Here is a 22,595-nt window from a genome sequence, read left to right on the forward strand (position 1 = left end):
CCAGTGCTCTCCTCCATCCCACAACACGACGTGTCATGTACTTACACATTACAACTAGAGTATAAAGCTTTGAAGTCTGAATTCCTCTAAGAAGAACTTGAAGTGTTTCTAAGGCTCTGTGAGAAAGACCTCAGGAGATTCAATCTTAGAAGGTAAAATCTAACTTTCCTGTTCTCTCTTTTATGGTTTTACAGTGTTTATGTGGAAAGGTTGTGCAAAATGTGCCCCTTACCCTGGAAATTATGTGAAATGTTCTATTATGATTAATATTGTGTACTTTGTTAACACTGATCGGAGATGTATTTTACAAGCAATGCTATCTATGTACAAAGAATTCCCACTGACAGAATAGTTGTATCTGCCTATTACGCACTTATTGGATACTCCAAACATTAATTCATCCTCTGATGAAGTTTCATCCCTGGCTGCACTTTAAAACATGCCGAAATTAAAGCTAATTTAGAATAAATGAAAGTCATGATGTTCATTAGAAGCACTGCAAAGCCTGTGTTGCAAGTCTGTTTATTTAATACATAATATTACCAGGGCTTCAAAAGGCAATCAGGTTTCCTAAGTTCTTAAGCACAGCAGTACCAAAACTTAGGAGAAAAGATCGATGGACATTTAAGTAGTCTATGTAAAGGCAAAAAATAAATAAATCTGCTTTCGTTCTTTGCTCTGCTTAAAAACACCTACTGGACAAACAATGGAAAATAGGAAAAAAAATAGTATGTAACTTTTCAGACTTCAAATTATTTTTCCTACAGAACTCTTTATTTCTTCAGCAGACTCTTAAGATGAGAGGGATATGCATGGTAGGGCCTCTATAATCGCTATGTTTGTGCTAATTTGAGAAACTTTCATTGTCATATCCCAAACAATGGGGAAGCATCCCAAAGTGATGGAATTGAACTTAGTATACTTCATATAAAAGCTTATATTAAATTAATTTGGAAGGGAAAGCAAAAAAAGGAAGGCCTCAAACCCATTTCTTGAATTTAAACAGAATTTAAAAAGTATTTGATTATGCTAGACAAACTTTGGCATACGTTGGTATTTGTGGTGGGGAAATACAGCTACGGCGGAAGTCCGTTTTCTCTTAACACGATCCTTAATTCTTTTTTAAAAAATCACACTTTTAATAAGTTCTATGAAAAAGAGCTTTTATTCGGTCTGAAGAAAAGTCAAAGAAATTTGACTCAGGTTTGAATTAAATAGTCGAGGTTTGCAATATCAGAAACCATCAAATTACCTGTTACAAAGGCGAAAACATCTAGACCAAGAATCAAGAATTTGCCTCAAGTTGCAACTAAGAAAGTGCCTCCAGGTTTGGCAACAGTCCATAGATTTGGCCACAGTTGTCAGAGTCTGTTGCAAAGTTCTGGGGCACGGAACCTCAAAATGAAACACAATTAGGTTCGGCTTTGGCCTTTCCGTGCCATGCTTGTTTTCTGGAGTTAAGAAATATCATACTTTAAGATCCCAAAGTTTTCGTTCATTTCCTCAGATCTCCTGCCAGTGCTGATAATCTGCAGCATCTAAAGAAATCTGGCTGAGTGGGATCTCTTCTCTTCTTCAATGAGATCATAATTAGGTATTTTTCTTCTAGTGCCCCTTTTCTGCCCAGGGCACAAAATAAGTGGCATTTGTTAACACCTATTTGGCACAGTAGTGCATAACTCACATGTAAAAAATGTGTTTTAAAGGTTGCTCCTTGTCCTTGATTCTCACTTTGCTCAGTTAACTTGAGGTAGTTTGGAAAAACTAGAAAGAGAAACAAAGAAAAGAAGCTACAAAAAAGAAAGAAAGGAAGGGAAGAGAAGAGAATGAGATTGAGAAAGCAGAGGACAAACGCTACAGAAGGAAAAAAAAGATTTAACAGGAAAGGTGGCTAGGGCAGAAAACATGAGCAGTGATATATAAATGAGACATGAGTGTGTGTGCTAGAATACAATTCCAGCATAAGGAAAGCAGCTTGTCAGAATATGGGCTGTTCCTCCCCCTTCCTAATCATAGCTTTTACTCACAGACAAAACTCCCTCCCTCTCTCATTCACTCACTCACTTTTAGGCCAATCGGTCCTCCTCTCTCTCTCTCTCTTTTTCTCAGTGTGTTTCTCCCACTCTGAGACAGAGTCAGAACTCCTCTCACTGACAGCCACAGACCTCTATAGCACTTATTGAATTAGGAGGGACCCTCCAGACAAAACTTCACAGAAAACTTTTTGTTCTTCCAGTGAATTTGCTGAAGAGGAAGAAAGGAAGCAGAAAGACAACAAAACAAAACAAACTGTGCATGAAGTAGTGTTGGGAGAAGAAAAGCAGTGCCTTTTAAAAGGGAATCACAACAACTTTTGCTGCCAGGATGCCTTTGGTTCTGAAGAGAGGATTTTTCTTGGTGCTTTGCTGGATTATAGTGAGGAGTTCTCCTACCCCGGGATCTGAGGGGCATAGCTCCGTCACCGATTGCCCATCCTGTGCCCTCTCCATGCTCTCCAAGGATGTGCCCAGCTCCCAGCCTGAGATGGTCGAAGCGGTAAAGAAGCACATCCTGAACATGTTGCACTTGCGGGACAGACCGAACATCACTCAGCCAGTACCCAAAGCTGCACTTTTTAATGCAATCAAGAAACTCCATGTGGGGAAAGTAAGAGAGGATGGCAATGTGGAAATTGAGGATGACATTGGGAGAAGAACGGAAATGAATGAACTTGTGGAGCAAACTTCGGAGATCATAACATTTGCAGAATCAGGTGGGTCTTAATAGGAGCATCGGGGTGAGGGTGCAGAGAAAGACTCAACTTAAATAGGTCTTTGTCAGAACTGCAATTAACTTGCTTTTCTTTGCAACAGTAATAATCTCTGTGAGGTTACAGGTTGAGAGAAAGGAGAGGGTGAAAGCATGAAGGAATGTGGGTCTCTAGAATTTAACCTTGGCTACAGATGAGTTGCTTCCACTTACTAAACCTAGCCAGGCAAAGAGGTGGGGGAGCTTTATACCAATCTCAGGCTGAAATATTGAGTAGGAGGGTTATTCTTCCTGCTATGTTTGTAAAAAGAACAGATAAATGTGAGATTATTGGTGCTGATAAATAGAAATGAAAGCCAGCGAGGGAAACAGATGAACTACAGAGGGTCTTTACAACAATCTGGGCAAAGCCAAATAGTTAATTTTCCAAATCAACTCACTGTAAAACCTGACAAGTTGAGAACATACATTTTCAAATAATTGTTCCTCAATTCACAGCAAATATTTGTGGCAGTAAATGTGTTAACAGCTACTGTCAGAAAGCTTCAATAGTAACTGGGACAAATAGTTGTAAGCTATCCAGAATGTAATGCTGACTTTTGTACACTGGAAAGAGGAAAGAAAAGAGGAGAAGAAAAAAATATAGTATTCTTAAGAGCTCCTTGCCAAAGAATGCAACCTCGGTAGGGTATGTTTTGAGCAATCTAATTAGTTTTAAAATTAAGAAGTAAACCTATTTTCATATAGATTCGAATCCAGTAACACTTCAGAAATATGTCCTAATGCTTCACTGATTATTAAGTTCACCATGAAATAATAATAAGGGAAGATCTCAGAACTAATTGGTATATTATAATATTCATCATAGATACTTATTTGCATATATATGTATACATGTGTGGGTGTGGGTAGCATATAAACTGACATATGGACACTTACATTTACCTGTCTATACCAATAGCTATATAATCTAGAGATTCAAAGCCACTGCTGAAAACTTTCTAGAGGTTAATTATGTTGCCTAGTTAAAAACATTTTTCTGCTGCCAAGACAGCTTGCAAAATTGTCATTATTTTGTTCAGTCCAACATATGGTAGGCAAAGTATGCACAGGCACACTGAGCATTTTTGTTTAAAAGTTTGTTGCAGTAATATAAACAGTTAAGGCAACTCTCGGAGTTTCTAGTTCTGAAAACCTGTTGACTCAGATGTTCTGTTTGCAGAAAAAGACATGCAGAGAAACATGTATGGTTTAAGAGCAGACATTCCTGCTGCTAATTGCCTGAGATTGCAATGTAGAAGGAGCTCTGGTTGTCTATGTTTAGTACTTCTCTTTAACAAATCAGTTATTATCCCAGGGAGAGGGTCATCATAAAAAGCAAACATAATATTGTACAGTTTCTCTTTCAAAGGATGGGTGGGCTGAGTACCAATGAACCTCATTTAAAGAGGGAGCATTCAGAAGTAAAGAAATGGCCAGATCATCTGATGGGGATGTAGCAGATCCAATTTATTGCATTAGTCTCTCCAAGCCGGAGGGAAAGACACATGCAATGAACGGTGGTTTCCAGATCCAGTGAGCTCCAGCAAGTTTTCAGCTTAAAGGAGGCTCCAAAGACAAGTGTGACATGCTTAAATGGTGTCACAGTCCAATTGGTTTGCAGTATCACATGATTAATATTAGCTGTGCCATTGCCCAGAAAGTGGCCAATAGTTCGGCTACTCATTTCCTCCCCTACAAGCTGAAATATTCAAACTACTATATTTTCTGTTGTTGAAACTTTTGATGACAACTATATCCATTTCACATTTATCCTTCTATAAGAAGAAAAGATGAGAGACCAATATAACCAATATACTGAGGTCGTTCCTACATTTTGAGTCTATCTTCAGTCCCCTGAGAAATCCTTCTCAAAATACATATTACAGTTTTCCTTCTCTTCCGTGTATTCTTTATACTGAAAGTAATTTTTGGTCAAAAAGAATATATAAAACATGCAAATAGTACTATTCCAAGCCATTAAAGGCTAATCAAAACACACAAATAGTACTATTCTAAGCCATTAAAGTCAGTTGAAACATTCACACCTAGCTCCAGCAGACAAAAGTCCTTTGTCCCACCCTGGTCTTTCCACAGATATATAAACCAATTTTCCTACTTCTAACAGAACTTATTACCTCTGAGGATGCTTGCCATAGATGCAGGCGAAACGTCAGGAGAAAATGCCTCTAGAACATGGCCATATAGCCCGGAAAACCTACAACAACCCAGTACTATTCCACTTTGACATCTTACAAATGAAAGGGCCAGTATCTTTGGTTAGGACTGCTTTGGATATATGACTCCCTTGAATATTATTTCATAATATATTCTTCCACAAATCCAAGCATTTTTCTCTTTACCTCTATTCACAGTTCTCACATTATTTGTGGCAATACTAACGCAGTGTTTTTGAGTCAAATATGGATATGAGTTCCAAAAAATACGGCTTTATTTTCATTGCCTCTTGAGAAATAGAAAAATCTAACAATTTGTCAAGCAGGTTGACAAACATCCATGGAGGTCAATGTGTCCAAAAACCCATTCCGGGATATGTCTCACTTCTTTTTGAATCAAATAGTCCGGTATGGGATTTGCTTTCTACTCTATCCAATGGAGTGCTATACATATTGCTGTTCCTCAAAGCAACCATAATCTTATAGGGAGGCAGCAGAGAATCAATGAAAATGAATGAAGAGCATACTCTTCAGGTTTGTCGACTGGATAGTATTGAAAATAGAAGCAGTCTAAGATATTTTCCCCTCAAGAGGAGGGACTTGATCTAATGTAATTGTCTCATTGTTCTCAGGATTCAGTATATTCACTGAAATTATGCAGTGCAGCTTTTGTAGTCAATAAAACTAGAAGGATCTGATAAATGGTGAGTATTGTTTGCAGACCTCCTTTCTGTGTTTGGACTTAGAAGGATTAGAAGGCAGGCGAGGGAGGGAGGACTAGATTGCAGCATTCTGGAGGATGCTGGGAGTGGACAATAGGAACAAAGGGCCAAAGGCTAATATACTGTAATGCAGGTGTTCTCAGACCCAGGAGATCAGACAAATTCTTGGCAGGTGCTATTAAAATTACAGACAAGCCTTCTTGAAACCAGTATCTGCAAAGAGATTTGTAGTGATGAGGAAAATGGGATTCTAACAAGCGATTATAAATGGTGCAGAAACACTGATGATAATACAGTCAATGAAATATAGTTGAAAATGGTTTACTGCTTTCTATTAGCAGAGAAAAAGCATATTTAGAATAGTTTTGGTATCAGACAAGTCTGTACATAAATGGTCTTTGGGGATAAAGAAGGAATAACATAATAAAATAATGGATTATCGCAAAACAGCTCTTGGTAAATGCATTGTATTGACCATGTTTTTTTTTTTTACTGTCTTGAGACACTTAGTAGTCAGTGATTGCAGTCCAAATAGTATGTATATTTGCCAACAGGATTGCTAATGGATGAAGTGGCTCCTTTCAACACTGCTACATTGGTAGCAATCTTCCAGCATCTCAATTGACGCTAAATAAAAGGCTGTACATGACAAATACTAATGCAGAGAACTAAGTAAGGAGGAGGAGGCAGTGTTGACATTCCAGGATTGTGATCAGTGGTTAGTCAAGACGGAGTGGAAATTGTAATCTAGGCTTTTGTTGGCTAAAGCTGGAACCTAAGCAGGTTCAGAGATAGCTAAAATACCATTGCTTTTGGTAGAACTCACAGTCAAAGAAGTAGATTCAGTCTCTCTTAGGTATCCATTTTTAGTTTCATAATATTTGAGTGCATGAATTGAAAAGTATATTATACACATATTTTAAACGAACTCGCAGTAAAATAATGAGAAGGGATAGAGTTGAGATTATAATTAAAGCAGCTAGAATAGAAATTTCATTCATTTTTTAAAAAAAGATGGGGGTTCATTTTTCTGTCCTGAATATAGAAGGACATAGCCACAAGAGGGCACACGCCAAAGGGTTTTCCCACTCTTTTCCCTGCAGGTTAACCTTGCTTTAAGTTTCTGTTTCACCCAATTGGCTCTGAAGCAACAAGATTACTGTGCTTATCTATTGTTTGTTTCTTTGGCCGTCTTAATGGCTTCATCTAGCATAACTGGCAGAAATTCGCCAGAGTGGTGAATTGAGGAAAAATGTGCTCAACAGAAACAGGGCAAAAGAGAAACAGAGAGACAGAACGAGAAGATAAAGTGAAAAGACCCAGAGGCTAAAAGACTAGACATTTATTAAGGTCAGACTGGTAGTGTTTTTTTCCTCTCTTTTCTTCCTGAGACACCGAGAAATGTCTCTATAGTTTATAGGTGAGACTGAGAGGTGGACTTTTTTTGTTTTTTTGTTTTCCGAAAGCTTTCTTTGGTTTCATTCTTAGAGGGGGATGTATTTCAATCAAAAAAGACAAACGTTCTTTCTCAATCCAATTTCTTAAGACATGATTTAAAGCTGTTTGTTATCTCAAACTGGTTGTTTTATACAAATTTCAAATCATATTGGCTACTAGTACTATGTACAAATACTATATAAGTATATCCAAGCAAGAATATATGCCGATGCATGCAGGAGCGGCTCAACCCATTATGCAAAGTAAGCATTTGCAGTATAGCTGATTTTGCCCAGGGGCGCTCTTGAGGCGCTCTTGGGGGAAAATAGACCTTGACATATGCAAGCTGTAGTTACTGGGATGTTCACCTACAATCAAAGAGCATTCTGAGCTTCGCCAATGATGAAATTGAACCAAATATGGCACACAGAACTCCCATGACAAACAGAAAATATATATCAGTGATTGGTTGGGGGGGGGGGGGGCGCAAACATACTGTTTGCTTACCATTGAAAATTACCTAGGGCCGCCTCTGTATGTACAAATACTATATAAGTATATCTGTGCAAGAATATATGCCGATGCATGCAACTTATAACACACATGCATGCTTGTGTATCCATAGAGAGGTTAGTATGCCATTGCAGGTACACATCCACAGTGTGAAGGATAGTTGGAATTGTGTCCAGGAGCCAAGAACATTTTCCACTTCCGAACCTCTGAGAGGTTTTCTTACTCTTGGCATTTACATATTGCCATATACAAACTAGGAAGATGCAACTTTCTGCCCCGGAGTGGTAGAGGCTCCTTCTTTGGAAGCTTTTAAACAGGCTGGATGGCTATCTGTCAGGAATGCTTTGAATGCAAATTTCCTGCTTCTTGGCAGGGGGTTGGACTGGATAGCCCATGAGACCTCTTCCAACTCTATGATTTTATGGTGGTTTGGAACTCTTGAAAGATTCTCCTTTGGAAAACAACTGATGGTTCATGAAGCAGACCTTGCATGGGGCATCCTGTTCATGCTAGCAGCTTAATTCTACAGCATTAATCTGAAAGTACTAAATTATCTACAGCCCTATTGGTAACTTTTCGGTTCATTGGCTCTGAGAAAGAAAGTGAGGTCTACAGAGCACTTCTTGCCTATTCCACCATCTTCAGTTGGTTTCTGCAAAGATAGAACAAGGACTGAGATGGAGTGACATTTAAAACCCAATATACCACATATACTCGAGTATAAGCTGACCCGAATATAAGCCGAGGCACCTAATTTTACCACAAAAAACTGGGAAAATAGATTGACTCGAGTATAAGCCGAGGGTGGGAAATGCAGCAGCTATTGGTAAATTTCAAAATAAAAATAGAATTAAAATAAAATTACATTAATTGAGGCATCAAGAGGTTAAATGTTTTTGAATATTTAAGATAAGACTGTCCAACTCTGATTAAATCATTCTGACCTTCTTCAATGTAAATGTGCTTGTGTATCCTTCCAATAAAAATCAATAGATTAAAATAATAAAGGTAATAATAATAATAGAGTAATATAATGGAAATGTACTATTCACAATAATAATAAATAGAGTAAAATAATAAATGCAATAATAACAACAATAATAAAGTAAAATAATAAATTTAATAATAATAATGCATTTATTATGTATTTATAACAGAGTAAAATAATAAATAACCTTGACTCGAGTATAAGCCGAGGGGGACTTTTTCAGCCTAAAAAAAGGTCTGAAAAACTAGGCTTATACTCAAGTATATACAGTAATATCCCTTGGGTGAGAAACCTAACCTCACGGAGGCCTGATATGTATTTTTCATTGCCTGTTTTTTCATTGCCTGTTTCCTTCCTAGCACTTTGTGAATACCAAGGCTCTACCAATCCTTCTTAGGCCTCATGCCCTTTTGCCATTTTTCAGTTTTGAAGAACTCCTTTCACCTTTAAGAGCTACATTCAGAGAAGAACATTATCCAGAGTAATTGCACGCTTTCAGATACAATGTGCATGTATCTGAAAGCATGATGGCCTTGAGTGAAGCAGTAACAACCACAGAAAAACAAGAAGATAATTGCAATATGGCAAAATGGGAAAGAGACTGCAGTATGGGAGGTGAACATAGACGACCTATGTTGGACACAAAGTAAATGTATCATCCCATGCATGGTTAGTTGCATAATGCACTCATCTCTCTATATGTTTATCCATCTAGAGCAATGGTTCTCAACCTGGGGTCCCCAGATGTTCATGGCCTTCAACTCCCAGAAATCCTAACAGCTGGTAAACTGGCTGGGATTTCTGGGAGTTGTAGGCCAAAAACATCTGGGGGACCCCAGGTTGAGAACCACTGATCTAGAGAGAATAATATTAACCTAACCTCCATCAGTATACAAACACAAGTCTGCAGTTGTTGTTTTACAGCTGTTCACCTGTGTGTACCTGTGGCAGCCTGCACATTGTCTTTTAGTTTATTTTTGTTTTGTTGTCTGTTCCAGAGCAGGAGACAAACACTTTGTGAAATGTGGTTGGACTAGGAAGCCTGCTTTTCCCCACTGTTGTTCAGGGCTGCTGGTGACAGTGGCAATTAAAGGACATCTGGTAGGCCACACAAGTCCTATCCTTTGATGGAGTGAGGGGTGATTCTATACTTATGAAGATCTAGATTACGTGATAGGAAATGGGATCCAAGATCTAAACACAATTTAAACTCTTGTAGTTGAGTGCATTGAGCTCAAGATTTAATGTTAAGGAGGTTGTCATTTAATGGGAACAATATCATGGAGCTCTACATGATGATTCTGAAAAAGTATATTGACAGATACCTGGTGATGTAACAAAAAAAAAAAAAACAACAAACAGATTCACCCACACCAGTGTTCAATCTTTTCTTGAAACTGGTGCCTTCTTTAAGGCTGCAACTCTAAAAACTCCATCTAGGAAATGTGCAGACTGTTGCACTGGTAATCTTATCAATTTGAATAGGCAGACAATCCTGAGCTCCTGCTTCCATTTATAAGAATTATCACCTTTAGGCCCTATGTATACTGATTGTTTATATTGGTGTGAGTGTGGATCATTCTGCAGGTAGCCACAAAACATGAAACTGATCTGGTTTAACCTTGAGGAAACCACTTAATGCAATGGCACACCAGGATAAAATATCTCAGATCCTGCACCAGGGTTTAGATTTTCCCCTAAGTTCTGGCAGTGCAGATACTTGCTGCCAGTTCCTATGCAGAATTGGCTCTGGGAGTCCTGACAACCATCATGCTCAGGCAACCTGGAGATGAGGGATGGCTGTCCCTCCCCACACCCCATCACTGCCAGCTACAGCAGTGACAAGGACATCTACCTCTCTTTTCTTATTTATTTATTTGTTTATTTACAGTATTTAAAATCCACCCTTCTCACTCCGCAGGGGACTCAGGGCGGATTACAATGTGAAATACATGTGAAACATTCAATGCCACAGACACATAACATATATAGACAGACACACAGAGGCTATTTAACATTCCAGCTTTTGATGAGGATATTCTGGCCACCAGGGGAGCTGTTGCTTCACCGTCCATTTGTGACACTGATGAAGTACTTCCTCATTCTTTGCATGCTTGCTGGAGATTTTTATGGCATTGTAAATTAGTTAAATTAGCCTCCCCGCATATGCGGTACCTAAATTTCCTACTTGACAGATGCAACTGTCTTTCGGGCTGCAAAGGTCAACAGCAAGCTACACAAATTGGTCAGAAGTTCACTCCAACCCGGACTGGCTTCGAACTCATGACCTTTTGGTCAGTAGGGATCTAAATGCAGCTGACTCCCAGCCAGCTGGCCCACAGTCCCAGTGCCCAAGCTCCTTTGCCAGTTACATGGCACAGATGAAAGAGGAGAGAATACCGAGCATGAGACGGGTTGCCCTGAAATCACTGTAGCTGACAGTGACAGGGAGATAGAGGGTAGCATTTGAGCCCCTACCCAGTGACACCAAACAAATGTTGGTGTTTCTATCGTCCCACATTATGTGGCTATATAGAATTCCCTGGAAGCTGGGGCAGGAGGTTACAGCAACAGACCAAAATCAGGAGTCCCACACTGATTTGCCAGTCTTTCCGCATAGAGAAAGCACACTTTCATGAGTAGAAAATCCACCTGTGATTCAGAGCATTCAGATTTGAATTTATTGACATAGCTAGATTTGAGGGTAAAATCATACCCACCAAATGTCCTAGTTTGTTTGTGGCAGTCCTAATTAATCCTCTTGTTATGCACTTTTTCAGATGTTTTTAAAATGTTCCAGTTTCTCAGTCCTCTTCAAACTTCACGACTTTGTCCCGGTTTACATCTGTTACTGCAAATTGGGTTCAAAATGTGAAAGTAATTTGTACTCATTTAATTCATTAGGGGAAGAGGAGAAGGAGCAGGATCTTGCCCTTCCCAATAGACTCAGACAAAAACAACTGCTGCAACTTCTCCATTGCATGTGTTCTTCATTATTAATAACTTTTCAATTTCGAACACACTCTGGTGTTACTTGGCCATTCATGGTTTTTATCTGTAAAATGTTGGAGGATGTTACTAGTGGAGTATATGTCCTGCAGTTATTCTCTTGGGTATAATGCAAAATACGGCGATGGCCATCAGATTTCCTTATGATATAATGAGGTAGAATTTCCATGCATAACAGGTATCCCTTTTCAGACTTCTTTTCGTACTTTCCATTCAAATGCAGTGCAATTATGGCTGGATTTACACTGTCATATAATGACATTTGGATCTGTATTATACAGGCCCCATCTACCTTGTGATATAATGCAGTATGCTATAGAACCAAACTGCATTGTAATGGGTCTTCACTGACCATATAATGAAGATTGAAACTGCCTGATATGAGATGGTGCCTGAATAATATGGATCCAAACTGCATGATATGGCAATGTAGATCCAGCCTAAGGCTTCCAGGCAGAGGCGGCCCTAGGTAATTTTCAATGGTAAGCAAACAGTATTTTGCCCCCCCCCCCCCCCCCACAATCACTGATATATATTTTATGTTTGTCGTGGGAGTTCTGTGTGCCATATTTGGTTCAATTCCATCATTGGTAGAGTTCAGAATGCTCTTTGATTGTAGGTGAACTATACATTCCAGTAACTACAACTCAAATATGTCAAGGTCAAGAGTGAAAATAACACTTGGGAGGAGACCTATACTAACTTGAGAGTAAGACCACCTGAATTCAATAAAACATATTTCTGAATGTTCAGATTAGGTTACCTTAGTGTTAAACCTGGCAAGTAGAGCAATATAACTACTTTTTGAGATAATTTTGAGCATTCAAATTTGAAGTTACATAGAAAATCTTCTGCCAGCCTTTCTTTGCTCTCTAATTTGTCATTATGATTCCCTTTTGGGTTTTTTCCGTATTTGTGAGAAACTGCTGAATATTTTTAATGATTACAGGGAAGAGGAGGCTATTGAAGTGTTCACTAGACACTTCAACCTTATCGGTGCATGATATCTTCTATCAGCCTGTACTGCCAACTTGAACTGATCAATACATGCCTCTTTCTTTACTTGATACTATTTCAGAAGAATTCATACTAATGGAGCTTAACTCCAATAATGATGAAGACATCTAAAGTCAAGCAAAACCATCTAGGAGTCAGAAACAATGTTCATGGCATGGGAGACATTCCCGCATCTATAGGAAAGCCATTATTTCCCAATATTCTCTCTTGTTACACAGGAGACTAGGACACTGAATTCATTCGGGGTAAAACAATATAGGTGGGATGAGTACTGGTGGACATTTATCAGGAGCAAACCAAAGGACATGGTTGTCATTTGCAACAACAGTATCCTAATAAGGAACAAGTATTTCCCATTTAATTGAAATATATTTATTTTCAAAACCCATCCCCCAAACAAACAAACAAAAAATGGGTGGCCCAAATTTGTTTGCTACCCAAAGTCAGGAGTGGAGGATATTAGGGAACTACATCTAGATGGTATTAGTGAAACCGGCTCCCGCAGTACTGTTGTATGTGTTCTCACATGTGTATAGATGGGTCCTTTACCAGATAAAATGGGAAGAGGGGTTTTTTTTTTGAAAGGATTGTCAATGAATATTTAGTTTATATGACAAATAATCTATAAGGAATGGCTGGAAAGTGTTCTCAGATGAAAATGGGTTTCATTGGAGTTGCACTTTTTACATGTATAGTTTGAGCCAAATTCTTTTTTTAACTACAGTGGAACCTCGAATTAAGAAAATCCCAACTAAGAGTGTTTTAAGTTAAGTGAAGTTGCTTGGTCCGGGTTTTGTTTTGACATACAAGCAGCATTTTGAGTTAAGAGCTAGCACCAGAGGGAGTGCTAGCATGAGAGTACAGGGCTTTAGGATTTCAAGGGGGCATCTTTTGTACCTTGTGACTCCGTGGATTGTGCTCTTGTCCAATTTGGGAGATTGTTGTTCGCTTTGCTCTTGTCCCTTTGATTTTGTGTGGTTTTTATACATGGTATGATTGGCTCCATGAAGAGAGAGAGAGAGAGGCTGGAATGAGTATGATGCTTTTGCCTCTTCACTATGTGCTTCCTTGCCCCAACTTTGTGCTTCTACCATTTTAAAGTTGGTCTTTCTCTTTTTTTGTTCCACATGAATGTGCATTTATACAGTATTTGTTACTTATAAAGTACATTTTATTATTTAAAAACAAAAAATGGCGGGGGGGGGGGGTCAGGGGGCTGCAATGGATTTAAAGCCTTTCAATGCATTTCAATGGGAAATTTGCTTTGAGATAAAAGTGTTTTGAGTTAAGAGCTTGGTCATTGAACAGATAAAACCCTTGAATCAAGGTATCACTGTAGTAGGAAACAAACAGTATTCCTTGTAGTGTGGAAATCATTCACTTACAGTGGAGTAAAGAATAATTTAAAATAACAATGAACAGGTAGACATTTTGAGTAACATGCCTCTTTTAGGCTAAGTGGAATTTACCCCCGGTATATAGGGCTCCCTGGTGACACAACAAGTTAAACAGCTGAGCTGCTGAACTTGCTGGCCGAAAGGTTGGTGGTTTAAATCTGAGGAGCAGGGGTGATCCCCCCCTCTGTTAGCTCCAGCTTCTGCCAACATAGCAGTTCGAAAACAGGCAAATGTGAGTAGATTAATAGGTATGACTCCAGCAGGAAGGGAACAGCGCTCTATGCAGTCATGCCAGCCACATGACCTAGGAGGTGTCTACCAAGAATGCTGGCTCTTCAGCTTAGAAATAGAGATGAGAACTACCACCCAGTGTCAGACTCAACTAGACTTAACATCAGGGGAAGCCTTTACCTTTACCTTTTTTTAATATAGAGTTAATTCTACTTTAATGGTGGGAGAGACTGCCAAATGCTTGGATCTGTTTTATAAATAAATATTAATAGTTCTGTATTCAAGTAAAACAAACAAAATTGAAGCTGACGATTTTTCTCTCATCTATGGGCATGTTTACACTGATCACTTAGGTTGCTTTGGAACCAATTTGGGAGAAACCAGTTTCGCTTGGTGGGTGATTACATTGACATTAACCAGCAGGATGGTCACAAACCAATTCCAGTTGAAATGGGCTCTAGCATAAGAGATAGAGGGAAAGCAGGGAACATGACAGAATGGAGGTAATCAATTATCTGCTGCCCAGCTTTTGCCTTGGGTCCTTTCCCCTATTATACATTACATTGCAATAGGCAATGGGATGCAATCCTAATAAAGACATATTTATGAGTATCTTCTACATTAACGTTGGCCTAAGACCCATTTAACTAAGTAGGTAGGTCATCTATCTGAATAAAGTGTTTATAAGGCTATACTACATGTCAAAAACAAGAACAAATTACTAGAAATCCCAAAAGAACTGTTGCCTTTATAATTTGAAATGATTTACTAGATATCCAAGGTTCACAGCAACCATCCTGCCACTGTACCTACCTTCTGCCCCTTCCATCTTCTTCTCATTTGCATAGAAGTATTTCAGTGAGCTTCTAACTTTCTATTTCTTGCTTTCTCTCATTTCCCCCTTTTCCATCTGGGAGCACCTAGTTCTGATTGCAAAAGCCTGGAGAGAAAAACTGAACTTAACATTTTTTTTCCTGAAAATTGAGTAATGATGAAATCCTACTTGTCACAGAGTTTATGGTATAGCTTGGGCCTGTTTTCACTACCACCACTGTATTCTGGAGCCATCCACTCTGGCTCTGTGCAAACAGGTTAGGTTTAAATTACTCGGGAGTTGATCAATTTTAATGCAGTCAACCAAGCAGCTATCTTTACTAGTTCCAAGACAGTAAAAATATACGACTAGTAATCAATACATAATAGGTTAAAAATAAATTCACCTGGGCAGTAGCACTAAAATGGCTAGTAGTGCCACAACTTTATTGAAAATATATTCTGTTCGATTTTATATTGTGTTAATTTGCTTTATTTATTTTATTTTGCTACTGTATGTATTTTATTTTGACGTAATTTTTGATGTCTGCATTCTGTATTTTATTTTTCTGTATTGTATCTTTGGCCTTGGCCTCATGTTAGCTGCCCCGAGTCCCCTGTGGAGAGATGGTGGCAGGGTATAAAAGATTATTATTATTATTATTATTATTATTATTATTATTATTAGAAACACAACAGGATGAGTCCACAGCAGAGACTCTGCTGGCTGTTGAATTGGATCACACGTTGGACATTTCCCAAGTGTCTAGGACTGTGTGATGTATCAGTGAATAATGTGTGCAGATCCCAGTAAGGTAGCCTTCTGCAGCTGACAATTTTGTCAGCACTGATTGTGTTTAAGTGGAGGCCAAGGTCTTTAGGCACTGCGCCCAGTGTGCTGATCACCACTGGGACCTCCTTGACTGGCTTGTACCAGAGTCTTTGCAGTTCGATCTTTAAATTCTCATATCGTGTCTGCTTTTCCAGTTGTTTCACTGCAATCCTGCTGTCACTTGGGATTGCAACATCAATGATCCATACTTTGTTTTTTAACACAATTGTGAGATCAGGAGTATTATGCTCCAAAACTCTGTCTGTCTGTTTTCAGAAGTTCCAGAGGAGTTTGGTGTGTTTATTCTCTGTAACTCTTTCCAGCTTGTGATCTCACCAGTTCTTTGTTACAGGCAGATGATATTTGTGGCACAGGTTCCAATGAATCATCTGAGCAATGGTGTTATGCCTCTGCTTGTAGTCTGTCTGCGTGATCTTCTTGCAGCAGCTGAGGATGTGATCTATTGTTTCATCTGCTTCCTTGGAGAGTCTACATTTGGGAGCTGTTGTCGACTTTTCAGTTCTGGCTTTGATGGCATTGGTTCGAATGGCTTGTTCTTGGGCTGCCAGAAACAGGCCCTCCATCTCCTTTTTCAGAGTTCCTATTATTATTATTATTATTATTATTATTATTATTATTATTATGGCTGGCAAATGTCTTTTATAGTTTAGAACTATATTAGAACTAGGAACACATTAACTAACATAAGAAATTTAATTATTTCCCCCCATATTTATATTTTTCATATTATAGGTCCTGCCAGGAAAATGCTGCATTTTGAAATTTCCAAGGAGGGCAGTGAGTTATCCGTGGTGGCTCAAGCTGACGTGTGGCTCTTCCTCAAAGTCTCCAAAGCTAATCGGACAAGGACAAAAGTGACCATCCGGCTGTATCAGCAGCAGAAACTGCCCAAGCGCAACTCCCAAGTGGTGGAAGAGGATGTCGGCCTGAAGGGAGAAAAAGGTGACATTCTCATCTCCGAGAAGGCAGTAGACACCCGCAAAAGTACCTGGCACATTTTCCCAGTCTCCAGCAGCGTTCAGCGCCTCCTTGATCAGGGAAAAAATTCTCTGGATGTACGGATTGCTTGTGATCAGTGTCAAGAAACAGGAGCCAGTCTGGTGTTGTTGGGCAAGAGGAAAAAAAAGGAGGAAGATGTAGAAGGGAAAGAAAAGGATGGCAGTGAAAGCCCAGCGGAAGAGGAGAAGGAACAATCCCACAGGCCTTTCCTGATGATGCTTGCCAGACATTCAGAAGATCGCCAACACAAACGGCGGAGGAGAGGCCTTGAGTGTGATGGCAAAGTCAACATTTGCTGCAAGAAGCAATTTTTTGTGAGTTTCAAAGACATTGGCTGGAATGACTGGATCATTGCCCCAGCAGGCTACCATGCTAACTACTGTGAAGGAGACTGCCCCAGCCACATTGCGGGTACATCTGGCTCAACCCTCTCTTTCCACTCCACTGTTATCAACCACTACCGCATGAGAGGGCATAGCCCTTTCTCCAACCTCAAGTCATGTTGTGTACCAACCAAGCTGAGACCCATGTCCATGCTCTATTATGACGATGGGCAGAACATAATTAAAAAGGATATCCAGAACATGATTGTGGAGGAATGTGGCTGTTCATAGATATGCCTACATGCTGCAAACTCACATTCATTAGGGACTTCTTCTTTTTTACAGATTTCAAGAAGACAATTTAAATTCATCTTAAGAAAAGAGACCAAGCGTGCTCAGCATTTCAAAATAAAACTATCTGGTTTCTAAAATCAACATATCCACTATTCACACAAGAGACAAACAACGGAAAGACGAATGGCATTCGCCAGGGACTGAAGGAGAAACATTCAAAAGGTGTGGGCACAAGCATTTTCTGTCTTATATGCCCCATGCTTTATTACTTAGCATTTTCACTTGTGTCAATCATAAGAGGAAGTATGTCTTCCTCTGCTACCATAACTATGCATTCAAGTCCTGACAGCAGCACACATAAAATGCTAAAAGTCTGCAATTTGGATGCTAAGTCCAAAATGGTATTCGTTCCCAGAAAAGCCATGTGTATGAACAACACTACATTCACTGGCACTTTTACTTCTGTCAGTTTACCAAGGACACATTGTGTGTGCCCATGTGTATGTGTGTACGTTTCTTATGGCATATGCACACAGAGAGCACACTTGCGAGTGTGTGTGTATATATTTATATATATATATAGGTAAAAGGGACAATAATGCGCAGGTGTATTCACCTTTATCTTCTGCACTATTTTTGCAAAAAAAAAAGTTTTTAAAATTATAAAGAAAGAAAGAAAATACAAAGTTACATTTCGTAAAGGTGCTTATGACATTAGAACTATGCAACCAAGTTGGTTTGAAACTGTTTACCTGAGAGAGAAATGAAAAAAAAAATACCCAGAATTTTTTTTAAAAAAATGAAAGTAACATGTTTAACTTTTTCTTCAATAAGAGATACTTGAAACGGAACATGTTTGTCCAGCTACTGGAGCCAAACATTTCTATATTTTTTAAAAAAAGAGAAAAAAAAGAGTTTTTTTTTTTAAAAAAATGCTTACTATTTGCACTACAAAACTTACGTTCAACCTGTCTAATCCTTATTTAACAATTATTTGGGGTGGGGGAGGGAATGTGGTTGGGTTGGAAGGGAGTCAAGAGCTGCACTTATTGTGAGCTATACAAAAACTGCTACAGCACACAAAAATAGTTATTTTTATTATTATAATAATTATTATTTTATACCTTTAAAAGATAGATGTGTACACCAAAGACACTTGTGTGAGCCTCTAAACAGTCTGTTTTTAGCTCATGTTATTCATAGGTTAGCATCTGGCTTAATGGTCATCAGCAAGGCTGGCTGCATTGAAACTGATGGAGAAGGTTACTAGAGGAACCTGTTTGGAGTCCTGAACATAACATCAGAGTCTAAATTTGGTTCTGTGTTTCAAACATCCCTAATCTGTCGGGGTGCTTTGAATCAAAGTTCTGTTTCAGGCCAAGAATAGTTCAATTATGAATCCTTTGTATGTACAGCAGCTGTACACTCATGGAAAGCAACTTCCTGTAAGGGGGGAATCTATATTTGTATATGTATGTATATATACAGTTTAAGCACTTCAGGCTACACTTTTAATGTTCTTAAAAACAATGAATGTTTATGTGCCAAGCACAGTATATTAAATGTTTTCCTTTTTTCAGTGGAGGAAATGGATTTAAAGTGATACCACTCTCCATAAAAGGAATGCACTCTCCTGCATAGACATGACTTCAATCTAGTTCTCACCAGTCCTGAATCCTAGCCGAACCCAACTTTACCATAGCAGTATCTACTAATTTGGGCATTTTAGATATATGCAAGGCGTCCATTATTCCCCATATCTAATTAGTTATGCAAATCTCATTTATTCATTTATTCAAATTGGGATTAGAAATTGAATTTGTGCCAGTGTGGGCTAAATCTTAAATATTCTTGATCAATAATGATTATTGTAGGTTTTTCCGGGCTATATGACCATGTTCTGGAGGCAATTTTTCTCCTGACGTTTCGCCTGCATCTATGGGTTGCCAGAACATGGCCATATAGCCCGGAAAAACCTACAACAACCCATGGATTCTGGCCATGAAAGCCTTCGACAATACAATAATGATTATGTCCATTTATCTGAAACTAAACAAGCAAGCAGTAAGAGCAAGAGATTTTGCACATTACCTTGCTAATGTGCATAGTGTTTAGATGATGCTGGAGAGCAGTGGTTCTCAACCTGGGGTCCCCACATGTTTTTGGATTTCAAATCTCAGAAATCCTAACAGCTGGTAAACTGGCCGGGATTCCTGGGAGTTGTAGGCCCAAACACCTGGGGACCCACAGGTTGAGAACCACTGCTGGAGAGCATGCACAACGAACAATCACAATCAAATAATGTGTGTATTGCTATGTTAATTTAAGTAACCCACTAGGTTACTATGATATCACCCAGGCAGTAAATAAGATTTATCTGGCAACTAAAAATATTGAGTTAGGTCTGTGATCGACCCATATGGTTAGGGCAACAAGTAAAATCTCCATCTCACCAAAGTGTGCATTTTCAATGTGAATTAATTACAGATGTTCACTTATATAGACTAACCAGACAACTTTTATTAACCCCAGTACATGTGATTTTCAACTGTAAAAGAATTACGAAATCAAAGCATTGGTTTATGCTGAACATTCATGACAGAATGAGAACTCTTTTTATCACATTTTCTGTCGAACCCTGATTCGATTTATGTTGGGAGCAATATGCAAACAAATAGATTATTCTTATAGTACACTGAGATCCCATTTGTAATGATAGGGATAACATGCTAACATGTTGTCGATCACGAGGATAGGAAACAGGCTTTGGTCTGCATTTATCTGCAATTTGGGAAGGCAAAGGAATCTCGAAAAGGGAGTGACTGAACAATTGGAATTGTAAAATGCTGGCTTCGTAGTTAAATATCCATGATTTTCTGAAATTCAAGCATCCCTAAAATTATTTGATTATCTTTAGCATTTACACTTAAGAGTGAAGTTCAGCACAAATTTTCCACATCACAAAGATTCAGAGATAAAGGTAGCACATTTTCTGGAATGCTCTTTTCTCTGAAGTTCAATCACAGACAATCTTTCTCAGAGATTAGAATAGGCATGCATATAATTTCCACAATAATTTGTGAATGTTAAGCAGTTCCAAGAACTTCAGTACACTTGCCTACTCAAGGTCACCAAGCAAGTGTCATCAAGCTCATGGAGCTTGCTCTCAGGTATCTGGATTCTATGAATATATATATATATATATATATATATATATATATAATCTCAATATATCACATCACATGAAGGAACAGTCAAATTAGAAGTTGTCTAAATCAGGAGTAGAGAAAGACAGAGATGTAGGCCAGTGTAGTGCAAACTGCAATAGCCAACGTAGAGTTTCTGTTTTAAAAAATCCAGATTTTAATTAATACACAACTTGTTTAGGTAAATGACTCTCTCTCAGCCAAACCTACCTCATAAGGTGGTTGTGAGATTAAATGAAAATAAATGTAAAGTTTGCTCTAAAAGTAATTATCAGTAACATTTGTATGGCCAAATTCAGCACTAACTGACCACTTCCTCACTAGTTAATCACATGCTTATTGCTGTTTCATTATTACAGACAACAGCATTGACAATTTCATGCTAGCAGAAAAAAGTAGTTGTATTAGTTTGGTTTCAGAAATATTTGGAAAAAAATCAATTTTTGTTGCAGTTGAAAGCAACAGCTTAATCCATTTTCTTGAAATATCAGCCTGATTTAAGAACCAGACATACAATTGTCTGTGCTTTGCGATCATTTCAATCTATTCTATTTGTCTAGATTCTGCAGTTGTTTAAAAAAAATACAGAGTTAAGTTGCAGTGGATTATTTTATGATAAACACATTGGAAGGAGTTATATAAATTAAAAAGTAAGTGCCTCTTATCCCTTTCCAGTAGCATTCATTTTCTTAAATTCTCTAAAGTCAGGCATAGGCTTTTGATTTGTAGTCATTCAAAGGAGAGGAGGCTGGGAAAGTATACGAATGAATAAAATATGAAATTTGGTACATTAGTCAAGAGTGACTGTACTTCCAGAAGAACAACAAAAAATTGAAAAAGATAATCTGTTTAATTAAATGAGTATGTTCTCAAAATAGAGTTTGAAATTGCTCCCATATTTGACAAGTTCTTTAGGCCAAAAAGCCTTGGCAACACAAGCCCTTTTAGGTAGCAATTCAAAACAGAATAAGAATAGTGTCAGGGGTTGTTTTTTGTCATTGTTGTTTCTTAAAGTCATTCTTTTGTTCAGCATCTGCCACTTGCATTGTTCCAGTCATTCAAAATGCCATGTCCTCGGTTACTGAGAAACGGAATATCAGATACTAACTCTGCTTAAAAACTGGATGGTGTGAAAAGTGCAATGATGCCTAGTGGATTTGGATAGATTAATGTGAGGTTTACAAAGGCATGGTTCAGGCCTAATGCTGTGTCCAGTCTTCTAAAACATGTTCTTTCTCTCTGGTTTGGACCAACTATGATTTATACATAATCTGAAATATTGTTATCTCCGATATGGAAGAGGAGTGAGGAATCTGAGAGGTTCCTAATCTCCTAACCATGGTTAAAAACAAACAGGCAGCATTAAGCATATGCCAAATAAAACAAGAATAGTTGGGTTGTTGTAGGTTTTTTCGGGCTATATGGCCATGGTCTAGAGCAGGGGTCCTCAAACTAAGGCCCGGGGGCCGGATGCGGCCCTCCAAGGACTTTCACCCATCCCTCGCTCAGGGTCAACCTGTCTGAAATGACTTGAAAGCATACAACAACAACAATAACAACAACAATCCTACTCATCAGCCAAAAGCAGGCCCACACTTCCCATTGAAATACTAATAAGTTTATATTTGTTAAAAATTGTTCTTCATTTTAATTATTGTATTGTTTTAAAGTGTTTTTTTTGCACTACAAATAAGATATGTACAGTGTGCATAGGAATTCATTCATGTTTTTTTCAAATTATAATCCGGCCCTCCAACAGTTTGAAATACTGTGACCTGGCCCTCTGTTTAAAAAGTTTGAGGACCTTGGTCTAGAGGCATTCTCTCCTG

The 22,595-nt window shown here is 38.5% G+C and overlaps 1 protein-coding gene across 2 annotated transcripts; it reads left to right on the forward strand.

The window, feature by feature from the left end:
- Positions 1-66: 66 nt before the first annotated feature.
- Positions 67-22,121, forward strand: INHBA (inhibin subunit beta A). Of its 2 annotated transcripts, XM_060781586.2 has the most exons (3): positions 67-152; positions 2,237-2,752; positions 16,677-22,121. In XM_060781586.2, exons 2-3 carry the CDS (start codon positions 2,365-2,367, stop codon positions 17,555-17,557), a joined length of 1,269 nt encoding a protein of 422 aa, XP_060637569.1. In that variant the 5' UTR covers positions 67-152; positions 2,237-2,364; the 3' UTR covers positions 17,558-22,121. The 2 variants fall into 2 exon arrangements, with proteins under 2 accessions (XP_060637569.1, XP_060637568.1); XM_060781585.2 differs by lacking the exon at positions 67-152 and having other exon boundaries at positions 2,004-2,752.
- The last annotated feature ends 474 nt before the right edge of the window (positions 22,122-22,595 follow it).

The sequence above is a fragment of the Anolis sagrei genome, chromosome 6, assembly GCF_037176765.1.
Source record: "Anolis sagrei isolate rAnoSag1 chromosome 6, rAnoSag1.mat, whole genome shotgun sequence".
In the NCBI taxonomy this organism is placed as follows: domain Eukaryota; kingdom Metazoa; phylum Chordata; class Lepidosauria; order Squamata; family Dactyloidae; genus Anolis; species Anolis sagrei.